Raw genomic sequence first — 18,988 nt, forward strand, 5'->3', positions numbered from 1 at the left:
GCTGAAGCCGCAAGGGCAGGTGGGCACCAGAGCGGTGGGTTCGGCCCTCAGGATGACATGCTAAGAAACCTGGACTGTATCCAGAATGTTATTTTAATCGGTATTAATGATACTTAAATCAGCATTTTGATATGCTAATTAAATTTATTGCTCCAGACATAAGCTGAAATAAGAGCATTATTTAAGCCTTTTATTTCTTTTATTAGTAATTATTTCTAATATATGTTGATATACATATATGAACATGTCTTCATTACTACTATAAATAGAATCTTCTTTTTCTAGCTGTACAGCTATAGCTAAAGAAAATAATATGCCTGGCTGGTGTAGCTCAGTGGATTGAGCACAGGCCTGTGAAGCAAAGGGTCACTGTTTCGATTCCCAGTCAGGGCACATGCCTGGGTTACAGGCCAGATCCCCAGTAAGGGACACATGAGAGGAAACCACACACTGATATTTCTCTCCAACTCTTTCTCCTTCCCTTCCTCTCTCTAAAAATAACTAAATAAAACATTTTTTAAAGAAAATAATATGTTTGTCTCATGTTCTGTAACTTTGCTGAACAGTTTTCTGGATGATCTGGATTTCTCTTACATGTCTGTTTAAAATGGGTATTTTTATTTCTCTACTGTGCTCTAAGGCGTGACATTCGGCTGCCGCGCCTTTCATATTCCACTTCATTATTGCATGTCTTTAAAACATGATATCAAACAAATAGTAATGCTTATTCTTATGTTGGTCCTACTGCAGAGCTTCTTATTAAAAATATTATTGGTTTTTTACAGCATAAAGAATATAGTGATAATAATGGAGTACCTGTGTGCAGTGCTGGGTGGGAACTGGACTTATTGGGGGGATAACTTTGTAAGTCTAATCACTATGCTGTACACCTGAAACTAATATAATATTGAATGTCACCTATAACCGAGAAATTAAACAATCATTTAAAATATATTGGCTTTACTACTTTTTATATATAAAACTCTCTATTCTTAACTTATTTTTAGAGCTTTTGTTAAGAATAGAGAAATTTGCCTTGGCTAGAGTAGCTCAGTGGATTGAGCGTGGGCCTGCGAACCGAACAACCGTGGTTCGATTTCCAGTCAGGGCACATGTGTAGGTTGCAGGCCAGTTCCCAGCAGGGGATGCACAAGAGGCAACCATACATTGATATTTCTCTCCCTCTCTCCTTCCCTTCCCCTCTAAAGATAAATTTTAAAAATCTTTAAAAAAAAGAATATATCGAGGAATTTTGTAAAATGTTTCTGAGATCTCAGAAGAGTCTTTTTACACTGATGTCAAACATTATGCTAATAGTTTTTCTTGAATTAGACCACAGGTTTCAATGTAGTTTTTTTGTTCTTTTGTAAAGGGCCAGACAGTAAGTATTTTAAGCTGTGTAAGTCACATATGTTCTCTGTTGCATATCCTTCTCTTTCTTTTAACAGCCTTTTAAAAATCAGAAACTGTTCTTGGCCTGCAGACTGTCCAAAACCAGACTGCTGGCAGCAGTTTTGGCCTGCAAGCCTCAGTGTGCCTGCTCCCCTCCCAGGAAAGAAGTGGTTATCACTCGGCTGTAATGCTCTTTGTTAAGTCTCCATGAGGACTTGTCAGCAGGCAAGAGTACAACTAAGAATCTCGAGGGTGTTTTTCGACACAAGCCTGCATGCCACAGTACAGACAGGTCTGTCTCAAAAACAACAGATATGGCTTTGGGACAAGGGGTGAATTCTATTAAAATAAGAGCAAACCCACATTTTTTTTCTTCAAAGATTTTATTTACTTATCTTTTAGAGGGGAAGGGAAGGAGAGAGGGAGAGAAATATCAATGTATAGTTGCCTCTGGTGTGTCCCCTACTGGGAGCTGGCCTGCAACCCAGGCATGTGCCCTGACTGGGAATTGAACCACAATACTCTGGTTCGCAGGCCCGCGCTCAATCCACTGAGCTACACCAGTCAGGGCCAAACCCACATTTTTAAAGAAAGTCGTATCATCAAAAAATACTAACAGCTTGCACTACAGGGACACAGTTCAAAACAAATAGAGTGTGAACAGGTATGCAAATAAGACACAGTGAAATTTTTAAAAGTATTTATAACACATGGTGTGCATACTAGTTCAGTTTTAGTATAGTCTGTTGGTAATAAAGGCTTGCAATTTTGTACTCTTTACATCAGAATTAAGCTCTTTCTATATATATTCATAATCAGGGTATAAAAGAAATCAGAAACTATTACAATCAAATATAGAAACAAATAATTTTTATATTAAAGAGATCTTTAAATCATCCAATTAGATGTACTTAGGTTACTAATAAGGATACTGAGATCTGGAGCAATTAAATATTAAAGTCGTCCACCTGCTTATACTGGAGGCAAAATTAAAATTGAGAATAACTTACTGTTTAAGCTGGGCAAAGTTTCTTTCAACAAACTTGTAAAGGTCTGAGTGTAAACTTCAACTCTGCCATCTCTAACCACTAAAAAGAATGTTTTTTTTTACTATTTAAGCAGAGTATTTTTGCCTAAGAGTAAAGAGATCAGCATGTCTGTGTATAATAAATCATGACCAAATGAGGTTTAACAGAGAAGTGCAAACTGGTTCAACATTTAGAAAGCATCAGCACAGTTCACCCACATTAACAGAATTTTAAAAAGATATAATAGTCTCGACAGATACAGAAAAGGATCTAATAAAATCCAACATACATTCAGAATGAAAGCTGTCCACAAACTGGAAAGAGAACATCCTCATTCTGACAAAAAGCATCTAAGAAAAGCCCAGTGCTGACGTCACGCTCAGTGGTCAAACTGAATGCTTCTCCCTGAGGTCAGACACAAGGAAGATGTTCACGCTCATCACTTTCCTCGCCCTTTGTACTAGAAGCCAGTGCAAAAGGCAAGAAATGAAATAAAATGTATAGAAATTGGAAAAGAAGTAAAATTATTATGCACAGATGACATGATTGTGTACACATAAATTACTAAGAAATCTACAAAAATGTTTCAAGATAAATAGAAATAAGTGAATTTAGCACAGGTCAAGATACAAAAATCAACTCTATTTCTAAGAGCAAGAAACAACAGGGCTAAAGTTAAATGCCATTTCTAGTAACACCAGAAATTTTTAAATATTTAGAATAAATTTAACCAAAATATGCAAGACCTCTCTACTGGAAACCACAAAATATTGCAGAGAAATCAGAGAAGACTCAAAACAAAGATTATACCATGCTCATGGATGGATAAACTCAACGTTGTTAAGTTGCTAATTCTCTCCAAACTGATTCCTAGATTCAGCGCCATCACAACTGAAATCATAGAGGGCATTTATGGAAATTAATAAGCTGATTCTAAAATTTACATGAAAATATAAAGGACCTAGAATAGTCAAACATTCTTGAAAATGAAGAACAAATTGGAGAACATACACCATGTAATTTCTAGACTCACCATAAAAGCCACAGTAATCAAGACAGCATGGGATTCGTCAAAGAATACATGACAGGCACATCAACTCATACAGATATAGTCAATCCATTTTCAACAAAGGTGCCAAGGTTACTCAGCGGGGGAAAGAGAAGACTTCTAAGGGGAAGTGTTGCTGCAACAACCAGGGAACCGCACAGGGAGCAGGGGCAGAAAGGAACCATAACGCCTACCTCGCACCAAACACCAATATTAATTCAAAATGGATCAGATAAAAGTAAAATTAATAACTAAAAAGCTCCTAGAAAAACAAGCAAACAAACTTGAGAATATCTTTACAATGTTGGGGTTGTAAGACAAAGGTTACTTGGACACAATACAAAAAGCACTATTCCCAAAAGAAAAAATTGCTCTTCTAAAGACATTGTTAAGGAATGAAAAAGCAAGCCACAAAGAACATATTCACAATCCAACAAAGACTTTTATCCAGAATACCTAAAGAACCACCAGAACTGAGGACTTTCGCCAAGATGGAGGCATAGGTGGAAACACTGTGCCTTCTCCCACAACCAAGTTTGAATACAACAAAGGTTTGGAGAAACAAAGACACAACCAAAGGACAGAAAATTGAATTATACGGAAGTCCGACTACATCTAACCGTTCAACGGGGACAGTAAGAGGGGCGGAGCCAGCAGCGAGCAGGGTCGGGCAGGACAGGGCCCCCGACCCAGGCACGCAGGCAGACGGGAACCAGTTGGGGTGCGGGGCAGACCGCGGGCGCATATTCGTGCACAGTGAGACAGACCACGCAGGCCCCAGGGGGCGAGGGCTGACGGCGGTGGCATACTCGCGTGCAGTGGGACGAAAAGCGTGGGCCCGGTGACGGCAGCAACTGTGGCACTGGTGAGGGCCCTGGCGGCAGGCGGCAGACAGGACACCATAGTCCCTCTTTGACCCCGCCCCCACATACAGCGTCACAACCCAGTGACTTAGTTGCCCTGCAATACCAGTGAGAGCCATTGTCCCTCTTTGACCCCGCCCCCACATACAACGTCACAACCCAGCGACTTAGTTGCCCTGTTCTAGTGAACACTTTAGGGCTCTGATCCTGCTATGGAACAGGCACGAACAACCCAAAAGATGGTGCAAGAACTCAAAGTCCCAGAGCCAATAACTCTAAGCGACCGAGAAATTGCCAGCCTCTCAGAAGCACAATTCAAGACACTGTTTATCAGGATGCTAACAAAACTAGTTGATTATGGTCACAGAACTGGTTGATTAGAGGAACATATGAAGGCTAAACTAATTGAAATGAAGGGAGATGCACAGGAAACCAATAGTGATGGAAAGGAAACTGGGACTCAAATCAATGGAATGGACCAGAAGGAAGAACAAAACATCCCACCAGAAAGGAAGGAAGAAATGAGAATTCAAAACAATGAGGAGAGGCTTAGGAACCTCCAGGACATCTTTAAACGTTCCAACATCCGAATTATAGGGGTACCAGAAGGGGGAAAGAAACAGCCACGAGTGGAAAACGTATTTGAACAAATAATAAAGGAGAACTTCCCCAGTCTGTCAAAGGAAATAGACTTCCAGGAAATCCAGGAAGCTCAGAGAGTGCCAAAGAAGTTGGACCCAAGAAGGAACACACCAAGGCACATCATAATTACATTGGCCAAGACCAAAATGAAGGAGAGAATCCTAGAAGCAGCAAGGGATAAGGGGACAGTCACCTACAAAGGAGTACCCATCAGACTGTCAGCGGATTTCTCAAAAGAGACCTTACAGGCAAGAAGGGGCTGGAAAGAAGTATTCCAAGTCATGAAATCCAAAGACCTACAGCCAAGATTGCTTTATCCAGCAAAACTTTCATTTAGAATGGAAGGACAGATAAAGTGCTTCTCAGATAAGGTCAAGTTCAAGGAGTTCATCATCACCAAGCCCTTATTATATGAAATGCTAAAGGGACTTATATAAGAAAAAGAAGATGAAAAATATGAACAGTGAAAGGACAGCAAACACACAGTTATTAACAACCACACCTAAAACAAAAGCAAACCAAGAGGACAGCTAGATCAGGAGTGGAACCATAGAAGTGAAGAACACATGGAGGGTTAGAAATAGGGGGGTGGGAGGGGGAGAAGGGGGGAGAAGGCACAGAAAATAGCATAGATGGTAGGTAGAAAATAGATAGGGGGAAGGGTGAGAATAGTGGGGGAAATATAGAATCCAAAGAACTTGAGACACGTGGTTATAAACTAAGGGGGGGGAGAATGGTGGGGGAGGGAGGGTGCGGGTGGAGGGGAATGAAGTGGAGGAATAGAACAACTGTAATGGTATAATCAATAAAATATATTTAAAAAAAAAAAAGAACCACCAGAACTGAATAAACAAATGACCTGACTTGAAGAATGGGTACAACCCAAACTTAAAAAAAAAAAACAGAAGAAAGAGAAACGGAGAAAGAAGAGAAGAAGGGAAGACACGCATTAGTAACAAGCACAGCAAGTTGATATTTAATTTTGGGGGTTAATGTAAACATAGCTGTATGACTCTTCATGGTATAATTAATATTCTTGTATAGTACAATGATCAGTGTTGATTTCATGTACTCTAAAATATTATTTGTTTTTAAAATGAAAAATAATGGGCACAAGCCCTGGGTGCTGTGGCTCAGTGGACTGAGTGCTGGTCTGCGAACCAAAGGTTGCCGGTTCAATTCCCAGTCAGGGTACATGCCTGGGTTGTGGTCCAGGTCCCCGGTAGGGGAGTGAACAAGAGGCAACCACCACTGATGTTTCTCTCCCTTCCTCCCTCCCTCTCTAAAAATAAATAAATAAAATCTTTTTTAAAAAAGAAAAATAATTGGCACAATACTTAAACACATTTACAAAAGAATATATGAAATGGCCAATAAGCACACAAAAAGTGCTCAATATCATTAGTTGTCAGAGAAATGCAGATCAAACCCACAGTGTGGTGCTATTTTATATTCACTTAGATGCTAATACTAAAAGGATGGGCAACAGACGATGTTAGAGGGGGTGTAAACATTAGTGGATCCTAGAGCACCAAGTACTCGAGAGGACAGTAGAGAGCATGGATTCCCATATATGGCTGGGAAACCGCAGTGGCATGTCCACTTTGAAGGCAGTTTGGCCTTTTTCTAAAGTTGAATACCCTTTTGACCCAGCAATTGTACATCTACACATTCACCCAGGAGAAATGGAAAAATATTCACAGTAGCTTTATTCACAATAGCCACATGGATGTGACCCAAACAGTCAAACAGCAGGGGACGTAAACAACTGCAGTGCCTCCAGACAACAGGACGCCAGAGACAGAAAGCCCCGAGCTGCTGACTCGCGCAAATGGGCGAACCTTGGAGACACAAGGGCACATACGGCATGATTCCCTCTATGTGAAGTTCCAGAACTAGCAAAGGGACACTCAGGTGCTAGAAATCAGAACAGCGGTTTCAGGCAGGGCGCTCGGCAAACTTTCCAAGAGGGTGGAAATGTTCTTGGCAGTGATGGGGGTGGTGGCTCCACAGGTGAATACACTTGTTACAAATTAGATGTCAGTAAAGTCTGTTTAATTCTTTATATTAAACATCAATTAAAAAAAAAACATCAATTAATAAAGCAAAAGGACTGCAGCAGACTGACAAGGGCTGAAATCGTTGCTCTCCCAGAGAACCCAAGTGTCCTCCCGTAAGTGGTCCTCCGCGTGAGAAGCAGACAAATGCTCAAGGTCCTCCTGAAACGGGCAGCTTGGAATCCTGCATTCTGATTCCGCCTTAAATGATTAACTCGTGTGCAATTAAATTCCTCTTAAAGATCCAAATGATCATTCTCCATTCCCTGGTTTAAATAATTAAATATTGATAAGCCCTATTTTTAAAAGGCTAGTAATTTCACTCTACTTCTACTGTTCCTACTATCACTGCTAGAAATATCCCCAAAAATAAGTGACAAAGGAAAAGAAGGGATTGAAAAATATCACCATAGAGAAACATATTATTTAATTATGACTTGAATGAGTGCAGTTAATAATATATGAAAAGTTATTTCATGACTTAAAAGACAAAGCAGAAAATCTATAGAGATAAGAAGTAGATTAGTGTTTGCTTAGGGCTGAGGGGCATGAGAGGAATAGGAGAGAGAAAGCTAAAATGCACACAGTTTCTACTTGAGGTGATGAAAATGTTATAGAATTGACTGTGACTGCACTAAAAAACTGAATTTTGTACATATGAAAGAGGTGAATATACCTCAGTAATGCTGTCATTAAGAAAAAGCCATTGAGATTTTTATTGGAGAAAACAGATATCTTTACAATTACATAGTTCTGAATTTATTTGGTTCCTTTGGAGTTTCTCTCAACATGATATTTATCGTGTTATTTACAGTATCTTTTAAAAAGAGAAAGCACTAAATTGTTCTAATGTGGGATAAGATGAACGGAATATGGTATGAATATGAAATCATCAAAATTTCAAAATAGAAAATCACTAAACGTAGTCTAACAAATAATTTTTTCTGATTTTTATTTATAAGTCATACAAATATATAAAACTTAAATTACATTTAGTCACACTTCCAATAAATCACATTCATGAAAAAGAATAATATTACATCAACCTGCAAATATTATGGAATATTCCAAGGTGGGTAGACACCAGGACGAACAAATACTTTCTCATATTTGTTTGGTTCCTTGGTGTATAATGAAAACAAAGGCATTTAATTTAATCTCTATATTTATCCAATGCATGTTTTTATTAGAAATATGCTTCATATCAAAGAAATTTAACAATGGCTAAGTGCATACCTAAGGCCAGTCACACTGAAAGTGTTTAAAATGTCCGTCACACAGGTGCTACGGAGACTTTATCACTTCTCAGCTCAAATTAATTAAAATATTATCTAACTACATTAATTAGTTCCTAAAAACAGATGGGAGTTTTTCTTTCCTGAAATAAATGTTTGTTTTCTACTATAATGAAATAAAGATATAAATCACATTTGGGCTTCAAGTTAACCTTGTCTGAGTTACTTACTGTTTCTGCGTCTGAGTTTTTCATCTACGAAAGGAGGTTGGATGAAAACATCCCTATAGTTTCAAATTTTGTTAATTCTTTAATAAGAAATTAGCACAATGCTACATGGTCATACAATACTTTAAGCAAACACAATGATGCACTAAACTATTGTGTAATAATGCACTAAAGAAGCTGTATACAAGGTAGAGGACTCAGGAATTACTAGTTCACACAAGGGTTCTTCTCTACTTTCACCCCACATTTAGCAAACTCCCTAAATATAATTTACACTAAGCTTTTCAAAAACACATCTGATGTTTACTGAAAGTACACATGCATGTCTGAATTGTGATCCTATATCTTTGTTAATAACCAGTTACCTTGCACTGACACTAGGATAAAAATAGTAAATATGAAACCATTTTAGAAGAAAGGCCATTTATAATTCTAAGACATTTCAGACATTTTAAAATGTATCCACATAAACATATGTTCTTAAACGGGGCTACATTTCTTTGTTGGAGTGATGTAAGAGATTAGACTTTATCTCAGAGACTCTCAGAAATTATGTAACCCAGAAATTATGTACCTAAAATTGACAATAATATACTGATAAAAAGTTATTTGATAGGAAAGCATTACCTGATCAATGATCGAATCTAGCTTGGTGAGTAAAAGAAATCCACGGCCATGGACGAGGTACTGCCCGAGCGCAGCCATGTGCGTCTCCTCTTCCTCCTCATCCTCCTCCTCCCGGGCCTCCACCCTCTGGACCACTGCATTGCACAGCCGGTTGACATCAGTCAGAAATTCACGTGCCAAAGAGTTACTGTCGGTGCTCATGACCGAGCTAAAAAAAAAATATTTTTTTAAAAGATTAGAAAAACAAAAATTTACATTTAGAACTATGACATTGTATTGTTTGTTTGCAGTTAAATTAATGTCACATAACTATGTAGTTTCATCAAAGCCTTAGACTGAACCAAGTATTCTGACTGCTAATATTTATTACATATAATACTTACCAGTCTTTCAACACTTCTGTAACATTTAGAGTATAATTTGAGCTCATGAACTGGGTGAATCAAATATTCTCAGAATAAAGCTTCACCTATAAGAAAAAAAAGACATATTAATGGCAATAGTAAAACAAATAACTTTAACAAAGTTCTAACATAAAAACCAATGGCCAGTCTTCATATCTGATGTATGAAACAGCAGTGAATTTCTGGAATTTCGAGAGCACACTAAACACATCTAGAACTTCAAGAAGGGAGTCTTGAGAGAGGGAGTCTCCGAATGTATTTCATCTGAACAAGGCAACTTGATCACAGCTCCTCCACCCTCCTCGCCCAATGCCTAATTTACAACCTCCAGGTAAATCACCAGTTAACTTACAAAGGAAGGAGATGAAATCAGTATCGGTTTTCTTAACACTGGAATCTAGGAGGCACCAGAATATCAATTATACTATGGACAGTTCAGTAAGTTACTCTTCTGTAAGAATGAAAAGTATTTGAGATATCTAAGATCTCAGAATATACTAAAGTCAATGAATAAACCACCACCAAATATCACATCCTTACTGAATTTTTTCAGTGAACTAATCTTTTGTGTACTATACATGCAGGCTATTTATAAAATACTAACTGATACATTCCAACTGCTGGGATAGCAACAAGATGCTTCTCTTTAATTATTTGTTTTCCTCTTCTCCCTAGTTTTTATCAGACAGAGGCATGAAAAAGATTTCCTTATTACAGTTATACGACAAACATGAAGGTTTATTCTGAACCACAATTTTTTAAAAAATCAGAATGATCTTTCAAATCTAGAGAACTGTCTTGAATTCCTTTCAGCAGGGCAAACAGTTCCTATAACCCACACTAACTCAGGCACTTGAGGGTAACATAGGAAGGAAATGGGATAGAGCTGCTGTCAGATTACACAGGACTTTGTGTGAGTTCAGAAAAGAACTAGCCCTGCCCAGGCTGGTGCAGGTCCACAGCAGGCACGCAGCTATCGGAGCCAGACACCAGTGCCCAGTGCATCAACTGCTCAACCAGACAGAACAGCTCTGGATGGAGCCTCAACATGCCTTCCGCACCTGTCCCTGCTGCCTCCTGAGCCATTCAAAATCATCCATGCATTTTTAACTCTAAAATTATGGAAAGGGGAATTATCAGTCCAACTATGAGCTGGTACCAACTCTATACCAACAGAGATGGTACCGTGTTAACTGCTCTGGTGCCCAGCCCCTCCAGCTGGACTACTACAAGGCGGAGCCCTCTATCCTGCAATGCCAGGGTGATTCTAGCTAACTCAGCGCGGCCATTAGAAGTGAAAACTGACAGACAACAGGATCCATCTGTGTCTCTCTCATCAAGGGACATTTCTAGGCCAAGGGAGGGATTTCTCTAATGCGCTTAGATGAGAATGGGTTCTTGATCTCTGTATTTGGCAGAGCCCAGTTTGGATGCCCACGGAGTTTCACTCTGTCCGGGCTCATAATTCTGTCTGTCAGCAAGCACAAGGAGCAAGTGAGGAAGTGGGCCACGAGGGTATCTGGGGAAAGAGCATTCCAGGGCACCGAGATTAGTGTATGTTTGATGTATCAGATGCTGAGTGCGAGAGGAAAAGTTAAAAGTTACTACAGAGTAAGAAAAGCCTACTCACTCCTGCTTTTAGGGACAGAAGTGAGGTGTGCAATGAAGAAACAGAAGTGTCCCCTGGAACAGTCTCTCCCTGGAGAAGTCTCCTTCTTGCTTGCCCTCAGGCCCTTCCTCCCTCCCTCCCCAAAAAAGACTACAAGGTTTTTTAAGCCTGTGTGAAGAACAGCACTGCTCTCTTAGAAACCGCAGATAGGGTATTAAGTGGGCAGTGGGGTATACCAATTGGAGTTCAGGCAGAGAGGCTGAAACTCGTGAACCCATCTGGAAGTGGTCAGCATGCCGCTGCATTTTAATGGGATTAGGTAGGTGAGAGAGCCCGGAGCAGAGAATGGACCTAGGGTTAGCATCTCTCAGTCAAGGGGAGGAGAAGGACCCAGCACAGGGGACTTGGAAGCAGCAGCAAACAAGGAAGGGGAAAAATTGGGAGAGTGGTGCTGCCCAGAAACAAGGTAAAGAAAGTTTGAAACAGGAGAGAGTGATCAACTGTGACAAATTCTGCTGAGTGAGATGAAGACTGGGAACTGACCACTAGATTTAACAGCATGAAAGTCACTGACATCTTGTCAAAGGTGTAGAGGCAAGGAGTTCAAACAGCTTTTCAGACATTCTGCCCTAAAGGGTGGCAACAAAATGGATGCAGGGGACACAGGTGAAGGGGACACAGGATAGGAGAGGGTTTTATTTTTTTAAGAAAGACATTATAGTGTATTTGTAAGCTGAAATATTATAGCATGTTTGTACAGCACCTCTGTCCAACAGAGAAAGGAAAATACATGAAAAACTACTACAAGGGGAGATGACTTCAGGAACAACGAGGAAGCAAAATAAAGAAGATCCAATGTACAAGTGGAAGGAACATGGATGACGGAGCGCGTGAGCACAGATGCAGGGAGATTAGTGGACCTGGTAGTGGGAGGACCACGATGGGGATGCTTGTATTTCGCAGAGTAATAAGCTGCAAGGTCATCAGCGGACAGTGAGCAGTGGGAGACGATGTAAAACTGACAGGTGGAACAGAACTGGCACCAGCAGCCCTGGAGGCTCCCTACGAGTCTGCCAGTAAGTTCCTAAGATTGAGTGCTGTTGTTCACTAACTACCCATACGATAGTCCACTTCCCCATCACGTCCCCAAGAATAAAATGCAGGACAGATGATGTCAAAGACCTTACGGAAATCTAGGTCTCTACAGTGGTAGCATCCTCCTACTCTGCACATGGAGTGCCCTGTTAACAGTGAAGACTGGGCCTGGACCGGATGGCTTCTTTAAATGTTTGGTAAAATCAAAAACATTCAAAGGCGAACCAAAACCCATCCTTCCCAAACTATTCCAAAAGAATTCAAGAGGAGGGAAGGCTGCTAAGCTCATTTCACGAGGCCACCATCACCCTGATTCCAAAATCAGACAAAGATACTACAAAGAAAGAAGAGTATAGGCCAATATCCCTGATGAACATAGACACAAAAATATTCAACAAAATATTAGCAACCTGGATTCAGCAATACAGTAAAGAGATCACGCACCATGATAAAGCTCACTAAAATCTATGCCATCTGCGTTCTTTTTTAAATAATTTCGGAGCTTTATTCCTTGACAGTCTTCTAAAAGTTTTCAAATTCACCATAATTACTCAAAAATCACTAGCCTGGCAATGACATGAACACATTTTCTCAGCTGTGAACCTGAGATGTGCACTTGTTTGGAGCACCCAGAGGTTCTGGTACAATCTCTTCCCCTATCTTAGGCTTAATTTTTCTCCTGTTATTATTCGTGCTTCTACCCTTATTAGTCTGTATATAGATCATCTTTCATGTCAGAGAAGACAGAAGCAAAAAGAAGCTGAGAAGTTTTATTTACTCTTTGTATCTGAGTATAAGGTCAGTTTGTTAATGAGAATATTAATTTGCTTATTGTCTTCATCTTCTACATATAAAATGTGAAAGGTCAGCCTTAACCTTTTTAAAATCTCAGCTCATTTTTCTCCTAGGGTTGTGTTCTCCTTTTATATGTTACATATATACAGGGCTCGGCACAAATAATGCCCCCATTTTTTATTACAAAATCATAAGCATGTAATTCTGTAACATAAAACTCTCACACTCAAACATACCATATGACATTTTAGGTGAAATGTTCAAACTAAAACTATAAATGATCACACTCATATTACTATACTACCAACCACACTCAAGCAGGCCTTACTTCTGCCGGACCCTGTGTTATAAAATCTATAATTATATATATGCATTTGTTTCACATCCTTCTGTCTTTCTTTCATGTATTAGTTCCACTTGTTCAATGAAAAACACTCTCCCTTCTAGAAACTGTACTTATGGTATCTTGCCTATACTTTCTTTGAGATTCAGGAACTCTGTATTTCCAATTCTCTAAATTCTGGCTTTGCTCCAAATTCTCTTCTGGCTTATTATTTTTTCACTTAGCTATCATTTGCTAAATACCCACTTTGTGTCACTTACTATATATACAAAATGTAAAAGTAACCTCAGTCTGTGCCCACGAGAAGACCACCCTGTGTCCTGATCAGGGCCACTGACCCCAATTTGCATGGCCAGGGAAGCTGCAGGAAGGCAGCCACCTTTGAGTAAAAGCCAACTGGAAAAGGTAGAACAGGAAGAAAGAGAGGCAATACAAACTTCAAGAGCAGCTCAAGTCCAGTCCTGGAAAGAGTTATGGTAAGTTTGGTATCAAAACTCAACATTAGAAGCAAGAGACCAAGGATGGAGAGTACTGACGAAGGATGAATGAAAGAATTTACAGTGGGTTGAGAAATGAGCAAAGGTTGAAAATCAGGAATTCTGGGGGTATCAGTATCCTCAGCTATGTGAGACTCTCCAGCAGGATCTAACAGCTGAGAATGCAGAACGCATCCCTGGTCTGGATACGGGACTTTGGTGGATGGAGGCAGCCGAAGCCGAAGCAGAGGGAATCAAGGCACCGGTGAGAGAACAAGCCACATGGTCAAAAATGGGGTACAGACTGGGTGGGAGAGAGGAAGAGGCCAGGCAAACACTGATACAGAGGGAGAAATACAGGCAACCAATCATTATGAGACTGAAGAAATGACAATGTGGGAAGAAAAGATGTTGGAATTTTTGGATTTCTGAAACAAACAGTTCCAGATCATGCAAATACTCAGCATGTGACCTGCAGCAGGAGTCTGAAGTGACGTGAAAGTTAAGGTCACTGCATCAAGCAATCACGAGGCCAGTTTCTTGGACAACAGATCTTTGTCAGCTCTTAACATGAAAGCTCCTTGATGACAGGGATTTTGTCTGTTGCATTTACCAATGAGCCTACAGCATCTGGAACAGCACGTGGCACAGAGAAGGCATTTCAATCATTTGCTGAATTTGTTGAATGAGCAGCATGACCTTCCGCTCAGGATTCCTGTTATGTTTACCTGTCTAATTAAGCCCTCACTGTGGGTCAAATTAGGTTCAGGGTATCAACTCCCCTGATTATTACCTTTGCATTCCAAAATGAAATGGTTGATAAAATTAAGTCAATAATGGCTCTGTTTCAGTGAGTGAGACTTCCTACAGACAGTTAGTTGATTTTGATTATCTAGCTCTGCTCTGGTTCCGTGATTAACTTCTACAGCCTATTATCCAAAAGATCACAGAATTAAGCTATCACTCTCAGTCTTGTAGATTTTCACACATTTGTCTGCCTGACGTGTAGTACTACACCTGACCTTTACAGCAAGTCATTACTACACACATTCTTCACTTTTAGGTATTTTAAAATATCTTGTCACTTTGTGTTTTAGTCAGCACTACCAATGACATTGCATGTACCACTGAAAATAAAGTCTCAAGCTCAACCACAGGTCACCAAGTTTCCTTCTCGAGAACTATCAAATAGCCCAGGGGTCGCAGTGATAAGAAGGGAAGAGTCTGTTGTGCTATAGTACCTCTGTTCACTAACTCATTCTTTCATTCATTCACTCATTCAACCAATGTTTATTACTCATCAATAAATATTTCAATAAATATGCACTAATCTGCTTACTCATGCTATTTCACTGGTTCCTGAGTCTGTTCTGAATGGTGCAACAGCCAGCATTTTGACAGTGGTAAAAACACAGGCAGCAGACTGGGAATCTAGCAACTGCTAGCCAGCCATCCAGAGCTGTGTGAAGTCTGGCTTCCTTTTCTGTGAGATGCCTAACACACAGAGTGGGTGTGTGGATCTTCGGGATTACGTAATATCAGTAAACATTCCATTTTAAAAGCTAAGCACCCACAGTCCACAGCGCGGCAGAGTGCCACCTGCAGGAAGAGACAGGTTACTGCACCCTTTCCTCACCACAGACCGCCTGGAAACCGGGTGTTCTGCTGTGAGGATGTCATTTTCAGCTAAGCGCTGAAAATAAAAGCAGGGAGCTTCTGTATTTTTTGCCTTTTCCATGCTTTGTGACTTGTACAGAGAAGAAGTACTAAAAGTAAAAGCACAAGAAAAAAGGTTATAGTAAGGAACTTATTCTTATAGCCTAATTAGAAAGCAATACTTTTTTCCCATCAAACATAACATCAATTCCAATTCTTTTCACCAAATGTCAAAAATCCTGGCAAATTCCCTTTAAAAACAATACTATATACTTGATAAATTTCTTAATTACAGTAGTAGTAGAGAAATTACCATTGGAAAGAATTTTTTCAGAAATATATTATGTGCCAAAACAAAGAACAGAGCTACAGATCACAGGATTATTGTGGTTACACAAAATAATGGGCAGAATAATAAGGAGTCAATGAATTCTCCTGACTATGAACATGCCACAGTCTGAAGTGGCCTCTTGAAAATAGGAGTTGGTGGACATGGATTCCTAACTATACCAAATCCCATCTCTTCAGAGATCAATACATACTGATTACAGACTGATTAGTGATGGTCCCAAAGATCTTTGAAACACATGACTAAAAATCAAAAAACCTCAGGAGAAAAAATTATTACACCATTTTATAAACACCATGAATAAAGGAGAGAGCACAGATAAGTCATAATCATACATTTTCATGCTGGCAGAAATTTCAGATGTCATATTCTCCGACTCCACATTCTACAGGTGACAAAAACCGAAGCCTGTAGGCCCAAGGTCCCATGGCTAGTTCCCATGGCGGTTTTCTTGGCGTTACATGGTATTTTTAGAGCTAATTAACTGGAACTAAAATAATGAAGATTAGAAGACACAGGCGTCCTTCTGCTGTCAGGTCAATTAAAAATTAGACCATCGGCAGAGACATCTCCCTAACGCAATATGCTCTCTCTACATGTTACCCAGAACCTTTACTGAAGTTCACTAGACTGCAGTCTGCACACCTGGAAACAAACTCTTAAAACCTCTCTCTACAAGCTTTTATAATTACATGTTTGAAATGCAGAAAATTTCATTGGTGTGGGGAAAGAGACTACAAACTAATCCTGTGCAAATTAACGGACATCTCTTTGAGGAATAAGCTAGTTAAGGCATGTCAGCTGAATTAAATTACACAATACTTCACCAAGTGACTATCTGTTTACCTAGCCTTTACCCTGCAAACTTCGGGTCACGCTAGATGTGTTGAGCACATCACACTTAAAACAGAAAGTATTTATATACCATGTATATTTTAATTAATATAAGCACCTTTATAACCTATGTTGTAATGGATAATTTTGATAGTTGCTGAATATAGAAAATTAAAATATATTTTAATGGGCCTTGTTTTTATAGAATTCTTAGAATTTAAAATGTGGATTAGGGAAGGATATGATTCTTTAACAAAGTTCTAAATTAAATAACTGAATCAGAGAATCCATTAAAAACCACGTTAGTAATGAGATTAATGATCCCGCAAACTGACAACTTTCACAAGACAAATCACAACTCCATAATAATTGATAATTCACCATACTTGGGTGAGTATTCAACTTTTGTCAACTAGATTAACTTCAAAGAAATTATAATGGTCTCTTAGACTACAGCAGTTGCTTAGTGCACATGCCCTACTTGACAAACACTGACTTGATCTTCTGAATTCTGCATTAAAGACCGTCTGACTGCAAGAATATCACACACCTTAGTAAAGTTTGGATGGTGGTCTCCAGCTCCTTAGATACCAATGTGGTATGGTGAAGTGAATGTCGGGAGGAAGCCTTCAGAACAACTCACGGTCCCATGGAGAAATAAATTCAGTGTTCTAATCGGAACTGCTAGCAACACATTTTGCCTCCTCCCCACTAGTACCCTGCCTACCAGGCAAGGGGAGAAGGGATTCCCACACCTCCAAGCCCTTTGCTCCGATGATCTGGGAAAGGTCTCCCACAGCAGGGTAGCTATGTGAGGCAAACAAGAGGCCATATGCCTCACGCAATCTTAGCACTTCCCCAAACCTTCCTCCCAGGGTTCTCTCTCAAGGCCAGTCAGGGACATGGCAGTTGAAACAGCCTGGGGGGGTGGGGGTGGAGGAGGAGCCCTGTGACTATACACACCTCATGCAACACTGTCAATAAGGGCAAGCGTTGGTTAACATGCTAAACCACCAGCCTAGAAATGAACCTTCAGAACACAACATTTGTAAGAAGTGACCGCCATGCTCAAAACAAAGTTTTTCAACTAACCCTGGAGTACATGTCGACTGCCAGTGAAGGAAAATTGCTAGGGAGTTTGGATTTTATGAATTATCTGAGAACGAGAATTTACTCTAGAATCAACACTCTGACAGCAAAATCACCTTACTACCTCCCTCAACATTTTATAGATAAGAACCACAAGGCAGGTGGAGGTCCAGAGATATCCCAAAAGTCATAGGACTTTGCAGCTAGGGCTTCAGATTCCTACCCACTGTGGTTCCTAAAACAGCATGAAATTTTTGAGAGACTCCCAACAGCCAAACCATGCCTTTCAGAAAGCCACTTGTCAGAGCTGTTCAGTGGCGAGGTCTGGCCCTAAGTGCCATTAGGTCCTGCCTGTGGTCCCACGCCGTTTCACCCCTCCAGCCCACAGAGTCTGCTGCCCAAACTTCAGGTGTTCTGTTGCTTCGCGCTGTCTTCTGTCATATGTTTCCACACTTCTCATCTATGTCTAGAAAAGTAAACGACCAGAAAAAAATTCTGCTGCTCCTAGAAAAGGTTCACATGGTAGCATGTAGCAACACCTTCGGCTCCAACGGGGATTGCAGCTCAGCAGCGGTAAGAGTTGGATCAGACTTGGATGGTCTCTACTAAAAATGTAGGACTAAAATAATCCTTAACCAGTAAGTGTGGGGGGAACAGCTGTACTATGCCTACTTTTATTCTGTGTTATGCATTTAGGCTAAGTCAAAATATAACAATGTGATGAATAAAATATTTTCAATTTATGTAGAATAGTACAGTGTGTTCAAATAAAGAAAACTCAATGAAATGGAAAATGGCAGTGGTTTGGGGGGAAGAGTGGAAATTTAAGAAAGCAGTGGCCCCAGGAAAGTGTACATATTGGGCTGGCAAAAAGTTTACTTTTTTCCGTGGGATGGCTGTAGTAGTGCTTAGTTGTCTTACCTTCATTTGAAACAATTTTGTTAGATTGTATCATGACAGCTGTCATATCAGTGTACATTTTTAAAAAACTTACCAAAATTGGTGAATTTTTGTGCAGTCATTTTATATATATGATGGAAGAAAATGTGCAATATATTCAGCATATTATGCTTTATTATTTCAAGACAGGTAAAAACACAACTGAAACACACACAAAAAGATTTGTGCAGTGTATGGAGTAGGTGCTGTGACTGATCCAATGTGTCAAAGTGTTTTGTGAAGTTTCTTGGTACTACTGACATTCTGACCAAATAATTCT

At 39.8% G+C, this 18,988-nt stretch overlaps 1 protein-coding gene across 5 annotated transcripts in view; it reads right to left on the minus strand.

The window, feature by feature from the left end:
• The window catches only part of LYST (lysosomal trafficking regulator), a 149,838-nt gene that overhangs the window by 120,136 nt on the left and 10,714 nt on the right, over positions 1-18,988 (minus strand). For 4 of the 5 annotated variants that reach the window (XM_037037323.1, XM_037037321.1, XM_037037322.1 and 1 more), the window contains exons 2-3: positions 9,503-9,588; positions 9,120-9,327 (exon numbers count right to left, since the gene is read on the minus strand). In XM_037037323.1, the coding sequence (XP_036893218.1) occupies positions 9,120-9,327; positions 9,503-9,549 (255 nt within the window). In that variant the 5' untranslated portion in view covers positions 9,550-9,588. Of the gene's footprint in view, positions 1-9,119; positions 9,328-9,502; positions 9,589-10,127; positions 10,214-18,988 lie in introns of those variants that run through there. The other variant, XM_037037320.1, reaches the window with a different exon arrangement.

Source organism: Sturnira hondurensis, unplaced genomic scaffold (genome assembly GCF_014824575.4).
Source record: "Sturnira hondurensis isolate 20B ecotype Veracruz unplaced genomic scaffold, ASM1482457v3 Scaffold0022977, whole genome shotgun sequence".
NCBI classification, from domain to species: domain Eukaryota; kingdom Metazoa; phylum Chordata; class Mammalia; order Chiroptera; family Phyllostomidae; genus Sturnira; species Sturnira hondurensis.